Genomic DNA, 25,188 nt, shown 5'->3' on the forward strand with positions numbered 1-25,188 from the left:
GTGGTTTGCTTTCAATAAGACACAATTTGTGTTGAATTGTAAGACAATCAATTTATGTCTATATATCCATGGTTTTTTGACCAATATCTGTGCTAACAAATTATTTTGAGAAAAATGTAGATTAAGTTCTACAAAGCCTAGGTGACTCCACATCATTTATGTAAACTGCAACACTTTTTGAATAGGAGGATAAAAAGAAGGGATATTATTGTATTTACCTGGATCTGACTTCCTTCACAACTGGGAAGACTAGGGCTTGGTATGGACAGATACGTCCAAAAAAATCATCTAATAAGACATCTCAGTCATCTGCAGCACCTAGAATGAATAGATCTGGCAGAACAGCCGGGAAATTGAATCCCCCTTCTCCTCCTTGCCCCCCATTAACAGCTACTTCAGTTGTTGATATACAGGGCGACGAAATACATTCTGACCCTTCCTCAGCTATTACTATGGCCCATGTGATCTCTAAAATAATCATGTCACAAATTGACAAAAAAATTGAGAATATCCAAGCTATGTTTGACATGGCTTTGGCTATAATTGAGAAAAACTCTTCTAGATTGGCTTCTGTAGAACAGAGAGTCAGTGATACAGAAGATCAGATAACTAGTCTCCAAAGCTCCTCAGATGACCAGGCAGGCTCTATTCAGACATTACAAGCCAAAATAGAGGATTTAGAAAATCGACACAGGAGAAGTAATCTCCTCTGTCGATTTTATAGGCATTCCTGAAACTGTTCGGAATTCACAACTGTCTGAGTTTCTTTCAAACAATATTATAGGAGCTCTGAATATTTCAGACTCCTCATTTCTTCCTCACATAGAACTGGCCCACCGTGCTGGTACCGATCGTTCTGATGCAACTGGAAGCCCAAGACCAGTTATTGCTAAATTTCTAGATTTTCGTATGAAAGAACAAGTTTTGCGTGCCTACTGTAAATTACCACAGTTGATGATTGATGAAATTCGTATTTTCATTTTTCAAGATTTCTCAGCCTGTGTGTCCCAAAAACGAAAGGAGTTCTCCAGTATCTGCAAATTGCTTTATGACAATAATACTAGATTTGCTCTTATGTACCCAGCCAATCTGAGGTTAAGGATAATGGCCATACATTGATATTCACAGACCCTGCTCAAGCTGAATCTCACGTCATGCATATGCTAGGTCAGGGGAGTTCACCTTATCGCTGAAGGTACTTACTTGTTTACTATTTAAAGTAATGCAGCATTTCTAATGGTTACGATACTGAATAAAGAGTCACTTGAAACAGAAAATGTTTCTTTTAGAGTTAATTAGGAATTGAGAGCGCCATTATTTAAAATGGCGCTCGTTCAGGTTTCTAGATGGTTAGGCAAATACAGAAAATGTGGTTTGAAGCATGGATGTATTGTTTTATAAACGTTTAATGTTGATTGTAATGCTCATGTCTCTCCCCCTTTGAGATTTATTGTTTTTCTTTGCCTGGATCTCCCCACTTGCTGGGATGGACGATGGGCAATTCAAAGATTTGTTTATTTAGCTTATCCATGCCCTCATACAGGTATTGGCTGATACCTAAATAATATCAGGTTCTGTTCTTACACCCCCCCATACACGCATATTTTAAACGGATATCATGGAATGGGTGGTTTGAACTCTCCAGTTAAGAGATAACGAGTGGTCTCACATTTAAAACTTTTTAAGCCTCAGATTATGTTTCTACAAGAAACACATTGGGAATTAAACAATGGATCTACGCTTAATGTACCTTGGCTGGGACATTGTATTTCAGCAGAATTTAGAAGGAAAGCTTGCGGGGTTGCTATAATATTCCATAAACATTTACACTATGCTATACTACAATCAGCAATTGATCCCAACGGACGCTATATAATTTTAGACGTTGAAATTTGGGGAGCTAAATATACTCAATATCTGTGCCCCAAATAATGAAACATCTGAATTTTTACAAAACATTACACATATACTAGTGCAACATTCCAACTTTCCTCTTATAGTGGAGGGGGGGGGGGGACTTCAACTCCAGTAGTGATCCCCTTTTAGATAGACAACCGGTACCCAGATCCCCAGGTTCTTCATGGAAGCAAGTACAGTTCCTCAAAGCCACATTACAGCTTACGGATATTTGGAGACTTTTAAATCCAACAGACAAGAACGATAACTTTTTCTCAGGGTTCACCACTCTTGGTCTCGCATTGATAACATTTTAAGTAGTGATTCTTTGGTTGCTCAAGAACATAAGACAGATATTCATAGCATTTTGGTGTCAGACCATGCCCCAATTTCTCTGTCTTTACCTAGATTTATTCGGTCGGGTGGGATGAAAATATGGTGTTTCCCGAGTTATTTATATCAATCTACAGAAATTTGTGATTTTCTTATTCAGAAATGGACAAATTATTTAGATGACAATATCGAAGCATGGGATACACCCACATTATTCTGTGGCGCGTCAAAAGCGTTACTCAGAGGGTATATAATTCAGTTTGTAGCAGGAAAAAAAAACCAGTCAAACGCCCAGTACAAGTCTTTGTCTGAAACTTTAAATAAAACATTACAGGATCACTTGACCCTTCAAACGGAAGACTCCCTGAATTTATATATACAGGCTAGACAGGTTTTAAACGATTTCTTGTTATCACAAGCCAACCGTGATTTAGTATTTTCTAAACATAAATATTTTAAATGGGGGAATAAAACCAGCAGATTGTTATCAACAATGGGCAAAAAGGGGACATCCCAGCGTTTTATAACTGCTATTAAAAACCCGCAAACTGGTAATATTACAGTTGAATCATCTGAGATTTTACAACATTTTGAATCTTATTACACTCATTTATATTCGGATTCTCCTTTTGATCAGGATAAACATGAAAAACGAATGCACAATGCTAATGTTCCATTGCTTTCTAGTGAACAATCTGATTCCCTTACCACAAATATCACCCTTGAAGAAGTTGTAGCAGCTATATCAAAATTACATTTGTGTAAATCTGCTGGCCCAGACGGATATTCCAATGAATATTCTAAAATTCTACAGACACATGTAGCTCCCACTTTGGTTGAGCTTTTCAATGAAATTATATGTCAAAAGACTCCATTCCCCTACTTTAATTCGTCTCACACCATATTGCTCCCCAAACCTCAGCGTGACCCTCAATTACTGGAATCATAGCGTCCCATCACGCTACTAAACTCGGATATTAAATTACTGGCCAAAATCATGGCAGATAAGCTTCAATTAATTCTTCCCCAACTCCTCACGAATCACCAATTAGGTTTTGTCCATAGCCGACACTCTGTTAAAGGAGTTAGAGCGGCTATAGCAGCGGTTTTGGAATCACATCAGAATTCTCATTCCCATAACATGCTTATAAGTCTTGATGCGGTTGAAGCATTTGATACGGTTCTTTGGTCGCACCTGTATTCCACACTAGGTTTCAGAAATTTCCACCCTGTATTTATAGATTTTGTTAAATATATTTACACATCCCCTACAACTTCGATATTACTTAATGGATATTGTGGGGAATCTGTTACTATGCATAGTGGAACACGTCAGGGATGTCCACTTTCTCCGCTTTTGTTTAATAGATCCTTTGTTACGTTTATTGCAAAATTATATTTTGTTTAAAGGTATTAAAATAGGATCTAGGGAAATTAAACTGACCGCTTTTGCGGATGACATTTTACTATATGTTACGGCTTCCCCAGAATCTTTAACACATATATTTCAAGTGTTGAAACTGTATGGCAATATATCAGGTTTTCAGATTAATTGGGAGAAATCTGTTGCTCTTACTTTGGGAACTAACACTAAATAGTAATTCTGGTAGACTTAACACGATCCCCTTAACTTGGAAATCTGACAGTTTTAAATACTTGGGTGTTAGAATCCCTCGAAATCCAAATCTCCTTTACTCTTTAAATTTTACACGTATAATACGTGAAATAACAGCTGGATTTGGACAGCTGGAGAAATCTTCCTATGTCGTACACAGGTAGAGCCAACCTTATTAAAATGGTTACATTCCCTCGCCTTATGTACCTACTTCAAGTGTTACCCATTAATCTTACCTCTAAGTAATCATACAATATATTCATTATTTATTTTGACGTTTTATTTGGCAGGGTAAAAGGCCGCATATTGGCTTAATTAAACTACAACCATCTAAGGAAGACGGTGGCATAAATTTACCCAATGTCCAATGATATTCAGAGGCAGCCACGTTACGCTATCTTAAAGACTGGCTACACAACCAAGAAAACTATACAAACACAATATTAGAGAGAGAATTTTTATTGCCTTAAGACCTTATTTCTTTTTTACATATGTATGACCAAGAGATCCCAAATCATATTAAGGAAAACCCATTACTATGGCCTGTTAGGAAACTATGGCATATATTACATCATAAATATAATCTAAATTCGCATAAATCATTATATCTTCCGTTTATGCTAAACCCAGATTTTCAGGAGGGGCAGGCTGTACATCCCTTCAATATATGGAAAGCCTCCCGGGAGTAACAGGGGTTGGCTGTTTGGTAGATGGCTTAGATAAAAGACCTCTTACTTTTAGAGAGGCTACTGGAAAGTTCCCTGTGATTTTGTCATACCAGTTGCATTTGTTTTGGCCCAACATTATGGGAGTTTGTGTTTTGCCAGTCCGCTGAAGAAAATGTCTGATAACCAGTTGATACATTGCTCCAATCTCCACCGTTAGGCAAAGTAGCAATTTCCGTAGCTTATAGACATTCCCAGATCCTCCTAGGCCACTCAAAGAGTAAGGGGGGAATGAATGCTTGGATATCACAATTTCCAGAACTGCAAGTAGAAGATATTTTAAAGGCGCATAATAGAACCAACAAAATTTTACCATCCTCTATGTACACCGAGATGTCTCTCAATATATTACACAGAGCATATTTGACTCCACATAGCCGGCATCTTATAGGCCTTTCAGATAGTAGTAATTGTTTTAAGTGTGGTTTACCAGATGCAGATTTATTCCATTGTTATGGTCATGACCACTGCTTTGTAGATTTTGGCTTCAGGTTCGTAATTATGCAAAGGAGCACCTGGTAAATAACTTCCATCTGACTCCGGAATGGGCAATGTTTGGTTTCCTTCCGAGTACCTTAAGATTCTCTAAGGGAAGCAGACGTTTGTTGCTGGCAATTAGTGCGATGGCTCGCAAATCGATTGTACAAGTATGGATACACCAAGAACCTCCTACTTGGTCTCTTTTTAAAATAAAATTGTTGTATCTTTTCCCGTATGGAGTGGGTGGCAGTTAATTTGGAAAAGAAAATCAAGACCGAAAGGTTCTTTGAAATGTGGGAGAGTTTTATATTAACATTATTACCAACTATACAATTGCAGATCCATAATTCCTTGTGTAATAAATTGTGGTATTTAATGCGTATGATGGAGGGTAATCCTCCTATTTCGGTTGGTATTTAGGAGGGGGGGGGGGGGAGACGAGCACAATAGATATCTTCAGTTTAATTATATTTTATATGTTATTCTGAATGGCAATTAATATATTGTCTAAGACTTGTAATTATTTCAATATATGTATAGATTTCAATTTTGAAAGATAGCAAATATGTCAATTAATGTATGACAGTGTATTGTTTTCTTGAACAAAGGAAAAACATTTTTTCTTATTGATTGACAATTGAATTGTTAATGTATGTACTGCTTCAAGAAAAATATTTATTAAAAAAAAAAAAAAAACACAGGAAAAGATGAAAGAGGTAAAATGCAAAGGAGGACAGAGAAACACAGCAACTTAATCACCCAGATGTTGATACCCATTTTATGACCAGACCCCAGTGAATGCCATCAGGGTGCCTGGGGATTGATCCATTGTATGGGGGGGGGGGGGGGGGGGGGGGAGAGATGGCATGTAGTTGAAGAAAAGAGAAAATGTGGCTGAATTCAGGTATCTTAGGGACGTTAGTAGCAGTATAGATATAAATGATAACACTCTCTATATTGTCTGACAGCCTGTATAATGCTCTCTGTATCGTATGGTGGGCACCATGATGCTCTCAGTATTGCATGGTGGTATCTAGAATGCTCTCTGAATTGTATGACGGTAACTAGGATGCTCTCCGTATGGCCTCCTAAACTTTTCATGGTCCCTAAAGTGGCCTCAGCTTGGCATAGCTGTAGTACTATATTTTTACATAAATTAACCTTGAGAATGTGAGTCTACTTGGCCAAAAAAAGGTTCTTAAGCTGTTACATTGAGGGGTAGAGTAAAGCTTCATGTTATTGATGAGGTTAATATACATACACTTACATTTTTTTAGGTTAAAAAAAAAAACATTTCATACCTTGATCTTAAATTCAAGTGTCTTCTCTATACTGATAAGCTGCTCTGTGCGACTCATCTTCCTGACTCCATCATTACAGGCCCGCACCAGCTGAACAGCACAGGACAGAGGTACAGTAAGTGCGACACATAAATGGCATACAATATATTGGGCATACAATTATTTATTATTATTAACAGTTTCTTATATAGCGCAGCATATTCCGTTGCGCTTTACAATTGGAAACATTGATAGAACAAAACAGGGTAATAACAGACAGACATAGAGGTAAGAGGGCCCTGCTTGCAAGCTTACAATCTATAGGAAGAGCCATAGGGGCAAAATTATAATTATAGTTAATAATTTGAATAAGAATAAATAAAACATAATAAATGTTGCCATTACTAATGCTTAAAAACAAGATTACAGTCTTAAGTGAATGACTGCAAATTGAATGCCAGAAATGCAAATGTAATTAAAATCACATCAAATTAAGATAAGGTGCTTTCCAGCTGGTGTGGAACTACAAGTCTCAGCATATACAAATTGTCTCCCTCTGATCGAGGAAAAAATAAATTAAAATATTATCAAAATGTATGTTGTTCTAATTTTACATTTAGAAAATAGTATTGCAAAAAAAAGTTGTAGAGAAGAATATCTGGTTGTTTTCGAAAAATTTCAATCAGAACATAACATAAAAAATAACTACCTAGTAAGGAACACTAAGCAATACAAATGATTAAAATTATTCAGATGGTCTAAGTCAGTTGCCCACTGTTACACCTAAAATCCAATGCCAACTAAATGTGGCCTTAGTACAGTACACATAATAAAGAACAGCCTGCCTCTATTTATAAATCTCTTACAGAATTGATGGTTCCTAGTGCTAGTTTTCAAAAGGTTTATAAATATCCCCATGGTACGGGTCTTACTTTCTCCAGCTCGCGGTGTGCTTGTAGCGCTGATGTCTCACGTTCTGACCCCTCCTCCACTTTAGTCAGAATATTCTGCAAAAAAAACAACAAATTAACACAGACGCAATGTCAACATTAATGTTTTTTATAGACTAATGTTGAGATGAGAAAACAATTGCTATGCTTGGCTATATATTATACACAATTAATGTAACGAAAGACAAACCAATACAAAATGATGGTTAGGTATTTTATCAGCGTTTCTCTGCAGCTGCTTTTACTAAACAAAGGAAAGCATAATAATCAGTGCAGAAACCCCCTGTAAATGTTCACATACTGTATAAACAGAACATGAAAACGATGGTGAAATGGACACTATTTTTTAACAAGATTGATTTGCGCCCATGCCTACACCATGCGGCTGTTTGCCAGCTAAATAGAGATTAGCATACTAGTTACTAGTGGAAAATCAATGGTCACAATTTTATTAAGCACCAAACGAGCAACCGCAGCAAACATAGGAAAGCGGCACACAGTGGCATATTCGCCCTACCCGTCAGCACCCTACCCGTCATGCCCACACACACACACTTCTGTTTGCCCATGGCATGACACCGATAGATAGCTGCCCAACCGTTGAAGCTGGAACCAAACATGCTTTGTTTTAGGGGGGGTGTGCACCATGGGCCTCCGTCTATGGCTATACCTTGCGCTCATCTTTCCCCCCACACTGATGTGGAACATAACTGAGCAATTACACCAATCAAAATCAAATTAAAAACGGCAATAAAACACTACAGGCTTCAAACAAGACCTGTCACCAAGGTAGTTATGGCCCCTCACCAGGTGCAGTTTAAGAAAGGAGAGGGGCCGAGGCAGCCGTCGTTCAGGCCCCCCCTCTCCGACAGTGTAGTCTCGGGAACATGGGGTCTGCACTATGTTACCGGAGACTTCTTTACTGTGTGTGGGCATATCTATAGGAAAATGACCGCCACTCCATTTTCCTAGTGATATGTGACTGCAGCGCCGGCCGACATGGCAGGACTCCGGAGAGAGAAGTATAATTATATGGGTGCAGGGTGTACATCCCCTTGGACCCCAGGTGTACTGCACGCACTGCATCCATTACAGATACGCCAATGCACCTCACCCTTAATCAGATACAGCGCAAACATATATATAATTTTAATTTTTTATTTTTTTTTAAATTACAAGTCCTCGTTAACCCCGGGCTGGTTGGATAAGTTGCTCCAGGAAAACAATGGGCTCACCTCCCCCCCCTGCAGCTTCCTTTCCCCTGGCCCACTTCCACCTTCCCCCCTAATGCTGCTTGCTATCCTAATGACTTACTGCCTCCCCAGGTATTAAAGAGGCAGAGCGGCCATGTTTGTACACTCTCCCCCTTCCCGCACTGCAGCCACGGACATGGCCTCGTGGCAATGCTTCTTATGTGGCTCTGGAGCCATTCCGTGCATCTGCTGACATTAACCTTAAGTCCACCCAGTGTCATTCCGCTGCACATCTTCGCTACCATTACTATGCTAATAGTTTAGGAGACCAGCAGGTCCTGGCCCCCATACACTGACACTACCAACATTTTCCTCCCCTGAGCCAGAGCTTAAATGTTTACAATAAATATGCGCAAAACTATTATTGTAGAAAATAAGATAAATGATGTGTAAAGTGAGTCACCATAACCATGCGCTTGTGTAACCTCGTCCAGATGTAAGTGTAATACCTATGTACATATACATATTGCTGGTAGCTTCCCATGATTCAGGAAGGTTGAATGTGAAGGTATCTAATCTAGTGTGAACAAACAAACATACATATTTCAAATAGCAATCAGCTAACCCAGCATTAAAGGCTTGTGATTTGTAACTCCGCTGGTGTGACGCATGAGAACCAAAGCCATTTATAGCAGGGAGTGGCTGGAATTCTGTGCCTAGCAGATAATAACATAGACAGAAACCAAGAAGACATAGTATGTATTAAACTATTAATATGAACAGACAACACTGAGAAACAACGCTCTCAGGGCCACAGGACTGCACCTGTACTACTAACTACTTAGCACTTCCAAATCCATGACATTGTACATATATTTCTCTATACTTTTTCCTGGAAGGTGTAACTTTACTTCGTTATTATGTCTTTGTTTTTCTCCCTTTGTAATTTACATTGACACTACCCAATAATGCTAATATGGTCAAAATGTGAAATGTCCTTTGTCTCCACTTAAACACTTTTAGTTGTAAAATACGTTCTGTGCTTCGGTTTTTGAGTTTACGTCTACTTTTAATGTCCATATATATCCATTAATATTTTGTCAGATAAATACTTTCATTTGTTTAATGCCACTGTCAGTAAATGTGATAATAAGTGTAAAAAACACCTGTTTCTGTATTTTTACATTGATTTATCACTGAGTGAACCTTACCCAGTGAAGTCAGCTAACACTAGATTATCAGTTAGATAATGATCTACAGTATGCATGTTTTTCCGAGGACAAATTTATATTCTTGGGGAAACTCCCTACATGTCACCAGTGTACGCCTCCTTCCCATGGACATGCAGGTAACAGGATCAAATATGTGTACCCACTTCTCAATGTGTACCCATCTCTTAGGTACAATCGATGCAGCCAGAAATAATATAGTCATGACCATGATTATGAACTCGCTAAGAACAAGAGAGAATGCTGAGGCATGAGGCACAAGGCGCTAAGTTTGCAATGAATGTTTCATTTGTACATTTTAATGATTTTCTTGTACCGATATTTGTGCACCTTTAAAATGCACCTGCATTGTGCAAATGGTGTCCCATGGACAGTATAGGCAGGTCGCTGATCTCCATATAAAACGTGTGAAATTCAATTTTTTTTTAATCTTATTATTTTAATAAATAGTTTATTAGAAGGTACCAGTGAGCATTTCACAGTATATAATACAAAGTCTATCGTGAAAAAGGAATGTAGTCAGCATCCTGGCATATGGGACACCGACGGTCTAAATACCGGCGCCGAAATCCCGACAGGTGGGGATGCCGGCACCAGTATCCCGACCATCGGCATCCCGAACGGTAAGTATCGGGGTACAGGGGGAGGATAGCGTTAGTTAATGGGGTTAGGTGTAGACATTAGGGGGAGGGTTAGGGTGCGGGGAGGGGTAGGTTAGGTTTAGGCACTGGAGAGGGGGTCTTAGGTTTAGGGTGCAGGGAGGGGGAGGTTTAGGCACCTGTGGAGGGAGGGTTAGGGCAGGGGGTAGAGAAAATACTCATCATCACTTGCTATGGGTGTCGGGCTTCTGGCTGTCGGGATGCCGCTGTCAGTATTGTGACCAGCATCATCCCGACACCCGGGATATCATACCCATTCCCATGAAAAACACATAAAAAAAAATATGAAAAATACAAAGTATCTCTTTGACACAGACTTCTTACACGTAAGAAATAAAACTTAAATCTGAATGGCAACAATGTGCCTATAAATACTGGGTAGGAGAAGTACTCAAAAACTACAGAGTATAACAATGTGCCTATAAATACTGGGTATGAGAAGTACTCAAAAACTACAGAGTATAACAATGTGCCTATGATTAATGGGTAGGAGAAGTATTCCAAAACTAAAGAGTATAACAATGTGCCTACAATTAATTGGTAGGAGAAGTAGAGTTATAAAGAATCAGAAGGGGACTTGACCAGTAGTACTTCAATATTGTAACACGAGATATGTTGGAAACATTTTCTAGTCTTTTATAGGGAAGTGTATGGACAATTCAAATCTTTTTGTGTGAAAAATGGTATCAGTGGCTAATGGCTAAGACAGAGGTTCCCAAACTTTTTTGAATCACGTCGCCCTAGAGCAGTGGTTCTCAAACTCGGTCCTCAGGACCCCACACAGTTCACTTTTTGCAGATCACCCGGCAGGTGCACGGGTGTATTCATTAGTCACTGACACGTTTTAAAAGATCCACAGGTGCAGCTAACAGTTTCACTAGTAATTATGTGAAGAGACCTGCAAAACATGCACCGTTTGGGGTCCTGAGGACCGAGTTTGAGAACCTGTGCCCTAGAGTAACAGCATTGTTTTCATGGCACCCCTAAACCAAACGTTTGATATTGAGAAATTCAGAAACAAATGTAGTAAAGTAGTAAATTGAAGTAAATTGGGCTTACTTGTCATCCTTAGGGTCAGTTATGTGGTTGTGGACAGGTTTGAGCTTTTGTTTGTCCACATATTTACATTACATTGACCATAAATAATTTGATTTGGTGCTGGACCATCAACCTGAGGCACCCCTGCAAGTGTCCAGGGTGCCGCGGTGCACAGTTTGGGTACCACTGGGCTAAGGTATTCCAAAATGTGTTTGGAGTGGACTAGACCATCTGATCTGTCTCTCCTGAAACGTGCTGAACTAATATAATAAATAAGCTGTGTAGCTAATAGCAAGCACATAGTGATTTAACAGCCGTAGAATGATACTCTGGAGATCCACAACTCATAATAATCCTGTTTATGCTGATTAACAGCTTCACTGTATCTGAACAGCTTTCTGTGTTCTACATAGCAGTAATACTGCACTGTGTTTATAGGCCACCAGGGACTCATCCCATTATAATCACATAAACATGGATCCACTGCTAAGTGATAGATAATAAATAATAATACACTGACAATAAACAATAATACACTGACAATAAAACAGGGTGAAGGATCCAAGTCACGCCTGGACAAACTGTGGCTCTCTAGGTGTTGTGAAATTCTAAGTCCCAGCATACACTGCCAGCTATCAGTCACAGTTTGTTCAGGCCTATCTACCACCATTATGTTTTAGTATGTTATTAGGAACTTTAATAAACAAATGTAGTGGTTCATATGCCCGATAATTCAAGTCAGGTACCGAGAACATCTTAAACTCTATTGATAGACTTATAACAAGCACGACTAAAACCGGCCATGTACACACATGCAAAATTATCAAAGTTTCCTTTACATTACAAATTAAAGTATAACTGTAATAGTCACTGGACTATATAAAAAAAGGAAAAAAAAAACAATTCATCATTTACCAGTCAGTTCTGTGGTAAGTGGGATACTGCTATGTGGAAATTCCAATGGACTTCAGAGAAGCAGTGAAAAAGTCCTGCTGCCTAGATGGGTGTCACACCAACGCGTTTCCGTGCCGGATTGGCTGCTTTTTCAAGGCGGATTCTGTGCATCCCAAAACGTCTGGCTGTGTTATGGTAGAGTATCCTTATGACTGGGATAAGCACTAATTTTTGAACGGGACTTACTCTCAATACTTGATCTGGTGCATCCCAGCTTGTGCCTAATTAGGGTGTTTCTATTTTACAAGCTCTTGTGAGACATGCATGTCAACTTATTATTGATTTTTGTGCCTATGCTCAATCAACCATTTATGGTTTAATGTACCATTTAATAGAATTGTAGGATTATTCTTTATTTTTATTTATTATTAAATGTGTTTTTTATCTTATACTTAGCGTTGCACTTTTGCTCTTTATATTCATTTAATTAGGAGACTAACTACCTCCTTTTGCAGCTACTTGGATCAAACTGCTCCTGACAGCGCCTTTTATTTAATTTAGGTTGTATTTAGCAGCAGTGGTAGGAGAGCTGTAAGTTGTGCCACATTATTATATCACAGTAGTATATAGAAGTAAAAGCATATCAGCGGATATTCATTGAAACACCACAAATACTACATATTCAAGCAGCACATGTGTATGCAGTATTAATGTATAATAGAGGGTAGCCGGTAATTACAGCCACTTGGAGTATAAGCAGTGAGACCATTTGTGAAGATTATACTCTGCAATTTTCCCTGAGATTGTAATGGTCTATGTAATTCATTAGCGTTGTGCAGAAATCATGACTGTCAGTAGAAACAAGGTCACAAAGAGAGACAGCGCCAACATGTGTCCCTGTGTGAACCTTTGTGCAACTCTTGCTTACCTGTTTACCATGGACTGACAAAACTTGGACGTGCAAATAGTCCAAATTCATTTTGCCCAAACTTATAACCAATGCATTGTACTTAAAGCGCAGACCCTCAGTGATTAATCGGCCTAATGAATGATGCGTGCAGCTTGAAATTGGCCTCACATTATCATTTGTAAACTGGGAAACTCACTGTTACTACTATTTAGCAGATAAATTGTTTATAATCGCATTTTCTTAGTAACATCTCTCACCATAGATGCAAATTGTGGACTGCATTTATTGTTTCCATGGTTACAAATGTTGCGAAGGATGGTCAGTTTTCAGAATCTCTCAAGTCACAGCAGATGTATGTTTGTTACATTTCAGCAGGCAATTTCCAGTAGAAATCCTATTTCTAGCATTATAAAAGGCCACACCCCCTTGCCTAGGGCACCAAATTGGTCAGGGCCAGCCCTGGGCAAGGACCCTCCTCACAAATTACTTTATACTGTATACTAACAGTATGAACATCAATGTCATGGCTTGCACAGACTTGACATGTGTGATTTATGTATTTGAAAGATTTAATAAAAAACAAAATTATATGTAATTTTTGCTAATAAACACACTTTTACCACTACTAATATTTAGTTCCCCGACTTCTCCCAGACTGGAAATCGCAACCTAATCCAATCAGAGTTACTTTAAAACCAATAATGTCCTGCATAAATGTAATGTCATACATTTATCTAACTTGTAAATTCTTTAATAACACAAAGACAGAATACTATTAAATAGAGATTAATATGACAAATGGTCACAATGCTTATTGAATAAAAATGGCATAGCAAATTGGCATACTGAGAATATAAATATAACACAGTTTCAAGATAAAATGGGAACGAAAACAGATTTTTTGACAAGAAACGGTTACCAAAGCATGATGCATAAGCAAGAATGGAGAACAGACCTGAAAAGATATCAACTGTGTGCTATGCACTATTATTTTTGGATTGATTACAAGTCTATCAATATTTGATGTTAAATGCCACTATTTAGTCCAGTAGACAAAGATCCAACTAGGTTACTTCCTTCACTGAGTATAATATAGTAAAGGGAACCAGGAGTTTGTTACTAGTCACAAGATAGAAGGCAGACTAAATTCTGGAAATAAAATTGCATTAATAAGAATAATACTACTAAAAATGTCTCCACATTATGAAATAGGATCAGGTAACCGCTGATGTACAGATTATCATGGTAAATGACACAGGGCCTGATTCAGCAGCATACTCAATTGCAACTTCGTACGCAGATCGGCCGATTTTTCAGTACTGCGCATGGGGAAACAGTCGGGAAGCCGGCGGACGCAATGCCGACCGCCAGCTTCCCGACTGCTAAATCCCGGCAAGGGTTAAATGACAGGCGTTGAAATCTCGACACCTATCATTTTACCTACCCAGGAGACTGGCGCCCGGCATCCCGACCGAAGGGATGCCGGGGCGTGTACAGCCGCGCGGGGGGGGGGGGGGGGTGGGGGTATGGGGGTGGGTTAGGTTTAGGGTTCCCGGGGTGGACTTAGGGTTAGACACCCCTCGGGAGGTTAGAGTCAGGCTTGGGGAAGGGGGGGGGTTAGGTTTAGGCACTTGGGGGGGGGAGGTTAGAGTTAGGCATCCCCAAGGAAGGGTTAGGGTTAGGGGGTAGACTAGGTTAGTTTATACTTGCCTTCCGATGTTTGGGATTTCCACCTGTGACGGGCTGCCGGGGTAAATCATACCGAACCCCTGTGCATGCATATGCATCACACTGTGATTACACTCGTGCATATGAATCCATCGCAGAGATGCATGGGCGTGCATAAATTAGCCCTTGCGATTGCCTACGCAGCTTGAGGGCTCACTGCGTGCAACGAGACTTGCAGTTTCTGCGGCAGGTCAGACCTGCTGTAATTGTGCATGATGATACCGATGTATATGCGGGACTGTAATGTATTACGGATGTGAGAAAGCAGTAGTGGGCGTCTCTATGCTGGCTGAGCTGTGACAGACAGTAGCATATTTTCGCAACTTTGTTGCGTGTGATTACGCAAATGCGATCCATACTTTATCAGGCCCACAGTTGGATTATCTGGTAACGCTGAGCTATAGAAATAGGAGACAAGGGGGAATGTAACAGCCTCGGATTTTGAAAACTAGTGAGTTTCCAGCAAGTATTTAATACAATGCGACTAGGAGTAAAGTTTGCAGGAATCCGCCAGAATCATTCTCAACCAAATGCAAGGTGCAGTCCCAATTTTTTTAAATGTAAAACATACAAGTTGTCAGATGTAATAGCCTACAACTAATAAAGTCGCTGAAAATGCACTTGAAAAAAAAAACTGAGAATAAAAGAGATGTCTCTGGCCGGCGAGACTGCTGAAACTATATTCATTTCATGCTATCTGTCTAAGCAGAACATAATAAAGAGCCAAGTAAAACATATGCATTACTTTGTCACTTAATGCGCTTAATACTCAAACAAGAGACCCCCCAAAATAATAAATATATTAATAGGTTATAATTTGTTAATGAAACTATTCTTGCTGCAACAATGTTAATAAAAACATGTACAATTATGAAGAAAATAATATTTTTATGTAAATTGAGGCCATGTTAACTAGTTAATACATTCATGCTAGTAATATAGCTGGCACTTCCATCATTAATGACTTAATATGGCTCCAATTAACATACAAATATTATTGTCCGCATAATTTGAAATGCTATGATTTTTAAACATTATTGCCCCAATAATAAAATCTTTAAATATTTGTGGCTCATCAATATTTTTATTATTTTTGGGATGCCTTAATTGTGTTAATTAGTGACATAGTAATATATATGTTTATTATGTTCTGCCTGGACAGACAGCTCAGAACGCATGTAGTTTCAGTGATTTTTCTCAATGTCGATTTTCATCCTCATAATTGCCTTCTATTACATCTGGCGACTTTGAATGGAAATTCATCAGAATCTCGCTGCAATTTCCAGTAAACATAAACTCGTAGAAAATTTGCAACCTATTACATTCTCCCTAAGTAATCTTCTGTATAGCCATAAATCAATAAACCAGTGTTCCTCAGCCGTTCATGTTATGCTAAACACAGACCAGCATATTGTATGGAACTTGTTCTCAAGTCTGTTTACAGGGAACAACACTCCATTTATTCAGCACCAATCTGCTGAATTTGGATGTTCTAAAAAGAGATGTCTGAGAGCGCAATGTGCTATGAATCCACTCTCTGGATAAAATCTCTCTTAGGAAGTGTCTGCTGTGGTTTCCAAATAACTATTCAGCAATAATGTTACCACATCATATATTACAAAGACTGATTATTCATATTCAATAATTACAGTCAATAAAAATATCAGTCTGAATAATATTTGCTGCTTGTGGCCAGCTTGCCAAAAATAAAATAAATAAAAGTAGAAGAAACCGAAAAAAAAAAAAAAAATGTTACAAAAATTTCTGTTGGCTTTTAGATAAAAATTAAAATATTGGTTTCTTTCGGTAGTTTTGGTTAAAAAAAAAAAAAAAAAAGTGATTTAATTTATCGGGATGGGATTTTTTAAATGAGTGAAAATTACATTTTCTCTATATTGAGGATAAATAATAGAAGCAGAAGAAAGTAGAAAATGGAAGATATGGAGAAGAAAGTAGCAGTGGTGCCATGTAACCCTAAGATTATTCAATATGGCTGCACATCTCCGCTGCCAAGGCCGGTAAAGACGAAAGACGCAGTCACTGACCTCGGCACTCCTACGAAATGGAGGTTGTCCAAAGGTCTCTATCACCTCCCCAAAACGGCTGCAGCCTTTCCCCTACACTGTGTCCGGAGCTGAGGCAGTATTGGTCCAGCGTCAGTATCTGAATTTGCACCTAAATCATATCAAGATGCTTTCCTTCAGCATTTCAGTGCAGTTTGAATGTGCCCCTAGTGGGACCTCTGTGGCTCAATATGTAAGTGAAGTTAGAAATCTCTCACTATGAGCGGAATGAACTATCATCAATAATGTGGAGACCACATTACTCATATGCACCAAGTTTCAGAAAGCAAAGCACTCTGCAGCTTGGACCTGATGGGTAACATCATCTTTCGATGGCGTTACCCAATAGAAGCCTATGGGCTTCTTTACGCAAAGTGCTGTGAGAGGGATCCAATCAGATCCTTCCCAGCACCCCCGACGGCCAGCGCAGGCTTCTGCGCATGTGCAGATGGACTTCTGGGTCATAAACCCGGAAGTCCCTCTATCGCAAAGGACAACGCTTATCGGAAGAACTGTCCTTTACAATTTTCTTCATGCATACCAGCGTTATTAATGCCGGCATGCATGCTATGCGCGGCGGGATGCATCCTATGCAAAATGTAATGCTTGATGCATCCCATTCTATGTATCAAACCTTCAAGAGAGATAAAGTGGAGAAAATGCCCATACTGTACCAACCGATCAGCTTCTGTTATTTATTTACCAAAGCCTGTTAAATGACAGAAGCTGATTGCTTGCTCTGGGCATCTTCTCCACTTTATCTCTCTCTGAGGTTTGATACATCACCCCCAAATCATTGCAAAATGTGATTCACTAATATGGGGCCATTTATCTAGCCACATTTTACTTAAATCATGTGGAAACTGCAGTTTTGAATGGTCTATTTAACAATAGCCTAATGCAGAATCTATCAGAGCATGGCAGACCACAGTCCCTATTGTTCTCAATGTGGACCACCGCTGGCCCTTACTTCCCAAGCTCCGAATAGCGTAGCTTGGCCTCGATGGCTTATGCCATTTTGAGACGTGCCTACAGTATGGAGGCATTCTCCCAGGAGGGGGATCTTGTGATCCCTCTCCCGCAGCCTCCGCCGTAAACCTCTGCAAAATTACACCGCCGAACATGTGCATGGTCAGAATAGGCAGTGAAGTGACAGTGAGCTGCTGTCCCAGCAAGAGATCTTTGATAAATACCCCCGAAACCCGTTCACATTTCACAAGATCACTAGGGCATTTATTTCTAAAGTGATAATTCATATTTTTTTACTGCTTGCTTAGAAAAATTGGTTTGGTTAGTTAACACTTCTGGCTCTGTACTGAAGGTTGAGCCAAGGCCATTGGGCAGAATATGCGGCTGGTACTGCCACCGAAGGCTATGTTTCCCTGCTGCAAAAGATAATTCAGAGGCGGTGTGCGCCCAGCCACTGTCCCTGACTCTGCTGAATTAGATGTTAAACCAATTTTGGTTAGATGTATGTATTGTACAGTACCTGCACCAGCAGTTTGAGTCGTGTGATCCTCTGGAAAGGTAAAATAAGGAATGAGGAGAAGGGAAGCCCTCGACAAATCGGATTCGTTTCCAAATGTGCCACTGCTTCCCGGAAGTCTGGCCTTTCCTGACTGATGTTCACAGGAAGATGAGAAACACAAACAAACAGATTATTAAAAAAAGAGACAATATAAATAACGCAGGATAAATGGGGCAACTTAGACACAAGTAGAATGGATAAACTAGTGGTAATGTATTACATAATCTGAAAATCTCAAGATTCACCATGTGGCAGTCCCCTATAGTTTGGAACTTGACCATACCTGTAACTAATTCAGATGGATGAAGTTACACTATATAATAATTTTAAAATAATGGAAAATGTGCAACTATTTAGACAATGAACCCTTAACTTTGGCAGATATTATTTGAAACAGGAATCTCACTGCTGCTAGGGAGGAATCAGGCTGTGGAAGTACTATACCAGGGACTAACAACAATGTAACTGCATATGCTAGGGAGGAATCAGGCTGTAGCAGTACAATACCAGGGACTGATTACAATGTAACTGCACATGCTAAGGAGGAATCAGGCTGTGGCAGTACAATATCATGGACAATGTAACTTTGGTTATACAATACAAGGGACTGGCCATAATGTAACTGCATACTGCTAGAGAGGAATTAGGTATTGACAGGGACTGACCACAATGCAATACCAGGAACTGGTCACAATGAGGCACACCTCTAGGGCAAATTTACATTGTGACAGCAGCACATCAGTGTGGAGAGAGAGACTGCCCATTTCCCTGTCAGATCCTATTCTGAGTGACAGCACAGTGTTAGTGCCAAGTCACAGCATTACAGAGACTGTTAGGAAGTAATCAGATTGCCATAAGGTGCTGTGAAGCAAAGAGCACCACTGCACAGCACGCTGCTAATAGATTTGTGCAGCCTCTATAGGTTTCAATGGGTGCTGCGCACAAACGCTATTTATATAGCTGGGAGAAGCGATGCTGGTCTCAAAAACATAACACTATCTCTGGATGGCGTTATGTATCTTGTCCCTGGGGAAAGCAGGAAAGCAAGTCACAGCACCCCCATTTTCTCCTCGTCGGGACATGCCTTTATCGCATGGTCTGTCCAGGCAGGAGTCTACATATAATAACCAAAATATGAGAGAAAAAAACGATAATTATGAATCAGCTTCCACTTATTTTACTAAATTGAGCCATTGGAGATAGATAAAATGGAGAGTTTATCCAAAGCAACCAATCAGCTTCTAACTGTCAGTTTAAACACTGTGCTAGATAAATGACAGCTAGAAGCTGATTTGCTGCTATAGGCAACTTCTCCACTTTATCTCTCTCCACAGCTAGGAACATCTCCCCCAGTGTGACACAATAATTCTATGGGTTAAACACTGCTGCATTGGGCCTATTTATTACACAGATAAAACCCTTTTCTCTAGGGAATATACACAGTGACAGCTACAGCCGGGTATCGCAGATGCAGTTCTCTCTGGTAAAGGCTTCGACAGCCTTTGTATAGCAGCCGTACATACACTGTCACTGTTGCCCTATCACAACGCCGTCCTGAGCACAATTAAAGGAAATAAGATTTATTATTTAAACTAAAGCTTTTTATTTCTAAATTAAAGAGATAGTAAAATAACTGTTTTAAACTTATTTTTACATAATTTTTATTCATTTTTTTTTTTCTAAGCTGAATTGGAATTCAAAATCCAGACTTCCAGCCCACTGCAGCAATAAGCATTTACTCTCTCTGTGGTGATAGGCACCTATTTACTGATTAGGGTTGATAACAAATATTTCCTATTTATGTGTGATAAATGGTAAGGACACATTATCATGCTACAGAATATGCAATATACAAATAATGAAGAAACACTGCCCTAGACGTAGAGATGCATTATTACAGACGTGAAGGGGAGGACAGAGGTTGCTTAGTTACATTTACATTTCTGTCATTGCTGAACTCACAGCAGCTTCCTGTATGCTCTCTCCTGATAGGTCTGGTTGCAGACGTAGGTGACGTAGACCCCAAAGTGATTGGCTGCATGCTGGTACACAATGTCACAAACATCAGAAATCACCAAGTTCTCTTCAAATCTTTGCTCTAGATCCAAAAGAAACCTAAGAACACAAAGCCAAGAGCAGTCAGGCTGATGTAACGACGCATAGTGGGCCTGATTCAGAGCCGGACGCTCTGACCAGAGCGCTCGCTCTGAATCAGGGCCCTCCTACCTAAAATTGGAGCGGCCTCCTGGCCGCTCGCATAGCTGTGGGTGACCACCCACAGCTTATGCGAGTGGCAAAAAAGATGGTCGCGATGGTCAAGACCATTGCGACCATCGGGCTTGCGACGAGACCCCGCAGTAGGGTCTCGCTGCTGCAAGCCCAGGAGTGCTTTTGGCTCTATCAGAGCCAAAAGCACTCCCACTGACATCACTAGTGATGTCAGTGGGGCCGGCCCCAGACAGTAGGCGTTCCCATGGGAACGCCTCCGTCTGGGCAGCCACGCCCCCAGCACGCCCACCAAAGGGGGCGTGCTGTCACTCACCATCGACAGCACGCCCCCTTTGGTGCGAGACCCATAGCGACAGCTTGGCTGTCGCCATACGGGTCTCGCGCATGTGCACGACGGAGCTCCCTCCGTCGTGCGCCTGTGCATTAGGGCACCATCGACCCGCTTGCGAGCGCTCAGCGCTCGCTCGCGAGTCTGAATTAGGCCCAGTGTACGGTATACTTAGCACTTACTTGTATAGCTATAAAGTGACACAAAATGGTAACATTCACTTATCTGTGGTCAAGCAGAAGCAAGTACATGAAATTAGGTGCATTTTGCTTCATTGCAAGATTCATCAGTCTTCATAAAAACCAGAGCATTTTATATAGTTTTATAGTTATATTACTAAGGGCAATGTTATTGCTACCGGTGTCAATAGTGTATTTTTTATAAGAGCTTTATAGAAGATATAAGGCAAAATAGATTTATAGTTATAAAATGACATACTTAAAAATCAAGTTAAAGTCTCCCGTGTTACACTAGAAATGAGACAACTTTTAATAAACTTTCCCACAGAATATTTGCCTCATTCTGCATGGGAGTCTCTGTCACTGCTCTAATCATAGACTAGTTATTACCAGGACAGGGCCGCAACTAGGGGGGGGCTGGAGGTGCACGTGCACCGGGTGAGCCGCTGTACCTGGTGCCAGTGACCTCCAGCCCGGCGCTGCAGAGAGGCTCCAAGCCGGACGTCCGCTGGTAATATTTATTACCAGCGGGCGCCCGGGTCCTTCTCTGCAGCGACGCGGTGTAGCCGGAGCCGGAGGCTGGAGTTCTCTCCCGAACTCCAGCTTCCGGCTCTCCCCACGGGCACTATGGGGGAGACGTCATGACATCTCCCCCATAGTTCCAAGGAGCAGCCGGCGGACCGGACGCGACGCTGGATGCAGGAGCGGGGTTCAAGGTAAGTATTTTTTTTTTTAATAAACTGCACTACAGGGGCATTATTATGGGGGCAGGGGCATTACCACAGGGGCATTACTATGGGGGCATAGGCAATAAGGGGCATTACTAATGAGGCATGAGCACTACAGGGGCATTACTGTGGGGGCAAGAGCACTACAGGGGCATTACTGTAAGGGCACTACAGGGATATTACTATGGGGGCATGGGCAATACAGGGGCATTACTATGAGAGCATGGGCACTACAGGGGCATTACTATGAAAGCATGGGCACTACAGGGGCATTAATATGGGAGCATGGGCACTACAGGGGCATTACTGTATGGTGGGCACTACAGGGGCATTACTATGGGGGTATTAACATATGGGCATTACTATGGGGGCATTACAATATGGGCACTACTGCAGGGGGAATTACATGGGGGGGCGCCAAATTACTGTACAAAAATCCTAGTTTCGGCCCTGACCAGGAGATTCAGAATTCACACATACAGGGCCTGATTCAGCAGCGAACGCAATGGCGATTACGGACGCAGATCGAGCGATTGTTTGCCATTGCACATGCATATAAGCTGCACTGTACATGCACAGCGATCACATTGCGATTACGGACGTACAGAGGAATCCATTGCAAATTGAGTGACAGGCTGTCAGTGTTTGGAGGTTGTGACGGGGGGTGGTTGAAAAACGTTGGCGTGACTGTCTGATTAAACACAGTTTCATGGGTGTGCATAAATTAGCGATTGCATTCGCAGCATGAGCGCTCTCTGCGTGCGAGGAGACTTGTAGTGTTTGCAGGTAGTCAGACTAGTTGTAACTGCTGCGTGATTGCCCGATGTATGTCGATGGTACCGATGTTTAGGCAGGAGTGCGACATTGAACGGATATGAGAAAGCAGCAGTGGGCGTCTTTATGTCGGCTGTGCTTTGGCAGGCATTAGCATATTTTACCGAACTGCGATCCATAGGCAATTGCAGTTGCGACTGCATTTGTGTCGACTACTGAATTAGGCCCACAGTGCAGGACGGTAACACAGAAGCGGAAGGCTAATATTGTATCACACCTCTGTGGGACAGACTACATTGTCCTGGAATTACATTTTCATGACATTTTGCTACAATAGTAAAATATATATACATTTTTGAATAGAATGCACAATAAGAAAATGCTGCTAAATATTCAGTGAAAAGGCGTGCATCCACATAGACACCCACAAATACAAAAAAAAAATCACAAAATAACACTAAGACATAAAGCACACTTTCTTCTACATGAATAAATGACACCCAAGGTGATAGCAAAAACAAAAAAGTAATCACCATCAAGAGCTTAGTTAATTCAACTCATCAACAGCATTTATCCTTTGAGAACGAATGAACTAAGCTCTTGATGGTGATTACTTTTTTGTTTTCTCTATCACCTTGGGTGTCATTTATTCATGTAGAAGAAAGTGTGCTTTATGTCTTAGTGTTATTTTTTGATTATGACATTTTACTACAACTTTGCTCATCTCTTCATTATACTATACTATACTATAAGAGACAACAGAATGAACATAAATACTTTGCATAAGCGTCATATACTGCATGTGGCTCATGTATTCAATATCATATCAGTGCTTTCACAATGAAGGGTCATTCTTAAGGTGTCCATACATGGTGCGATAGGCACCTTGCGCTGCGACGGCCGACATATCGGGTGGTCCCCATACATGGAGCGATCCGCTGCCCGACCGCCCGATATGCTGGCATCCCCCTCATAGCGCTGCATGGGATCATACATCACATCCACAGATCAAGTGAACATGAAGTAAAATCTGGAGGTGTGATGTACGACTCCACGGGAGCACGCACTGTCCGATATCATGCGGTACGGTATAGCAGCGATATCGTACCAATCCGTCGGATCGGCTGCAATATCGCACCATGTATGGGGGCCTTTAAGGGTTTTAATAGCTCGTTTTGTCTGGTTTAGTGCCATTCAAAACGTGGCTCCCATCAATGTGATTTTGCCATTTTGTGATGCCAGTCATCTGTTTTGCACAAATGTGCTAATGTTTTATGGGAAACATGTGGATACAAGGGACGAGATGGAGGCACCTGCAAGAGGTGCTACATTTTTTTACGAACTGGTAGATCGCATTCCTAGCTCCCAATTAGTTAGATCCATCTCTAGGATTGGGTACCCTGCAGGTACATCTACCGTCTATATAACAGTCCTGACAGAGTTCATCATATTTTAATTAACATTCAGTCTGACATTCTGACACCTCTTCAATAGAAAAGCAGATGTGTCCTCATACACCTAGGGCCAAATGTAATAGGGTGAGAGATTAGGAAATGTGACAGTGCTCTCACACTATTTAAACTCGGCCAATGTAATAAAGTCTGAGAACAAAGTAATAGAGCAAACTCGCATGTTTTTCAGACTCAAAAAATTCACGATTTAAACGCTCATGCAGATGTTTTCCCATTTTGAAGCTAAAACTCGAACAATGTGAGAGCATACAGCTAAACGCTCACATTTTCTACACTCTCACCCTATTATATTTGGCCCCTAGCGTCTATACTCCGTATGTCACAAGCCGCTCTGAGAGGAGTAGTGTACCGTATTTAAAAAAAAAATTGTGTCTTATTTGCATTGCAGCAGCAGAAAAACACCACTCACAGGGCCTGATTCAGAGTCGCTCGTAAGCGGCCGCTCGTTCGCTCCGAGCGATGTTTGCCCAACTGCGCATGCGTACGGATAGTAATACGCATGCGCGAACCAGTCAGTGCGGCCAGAAATCGTTTGTTCGCTAAATAGCGAATGCCTGCTATTTTGAGTGACAGAATGAGGCGTATGTGGGTGGTAACAGGGGAAGGTGCTTGAAAACGGGGAGTGGAGATCCGAATGCAGGCGTGCTTAAAGGTCAAAACGGGCGTTTTAAGGGTGTGCATAATTAATACAGGAGCGTCATTGACCACGTCACTGGGTTATTGTATAGCCAGAACTGCTCGCAAGATTGTGGTAGCAAAAACCAACCACAAGAATAGCGAGCAGTTCATACGCTGGTCGATGTACTCGATTAATCTAATAAATAGCGGACATGATGTAGGATGCGAGCGGCCAGGGGGCGTATTTTTCCAAAAAAAGACCGCAAGTTTTGTTCGCTCGTTCAGACCTAGAGGCATGAACAGTCCGCAATGAGCGAACGGTTCATTTGAATAGCCACC

General features: G+C 40.8%; 1 protein-coding gene across 2 annotated transcripts in view; it reads right to left on the minus strand.

Annotated features, from left to right (window-relative positions):
- NGEF (neuronal guanine nucleotide exchange factor) overlaps positions 1-25,188 on the minus strand; it is a 151,952-nt gene that overhangs the window by 16,390 nt on the left and 110,374 nt on the right. For both annotated transcript variants that reach the window (XM_088479259.1, XM_088479260.1), the window contains 4 exons: positions 20,484-20,636; positions 18,483-18,612; positions 7,262-7,336; positions 6,351-6,440 (listed from right to left, as the gene is read on the minus strand). In XM_088479259.1, coding sequence (XP_088335385.1) covers positions 6,351-6,440; positions 7,262-7,336; positions 18,483-18,612; positions 20,484-20,636 — 448 coding nt within the window. The remainder of the gene's footprint in view (positions 1-6,350; positions 6,441-7,261; positions 7,337-18,482; positions 18,613-20,483; positions 20,637-25,188) is intronic.

Source organism: Taudactylus pleione, unplaced genomic scaffold, assembly GCF_031769625.1.
Source record: "Taudactylus pleione unplaced genomic scaffold, aTauple2 ptg000229l, whole genome shotgun sequence".
Taxonomy (NCBI): domain Eukaryota; kingdom Metazoa; phylum Chordata; class Amphibia; order Anura; family Myobatrachidae; genus Taudactylus; species Taudactylus pleione.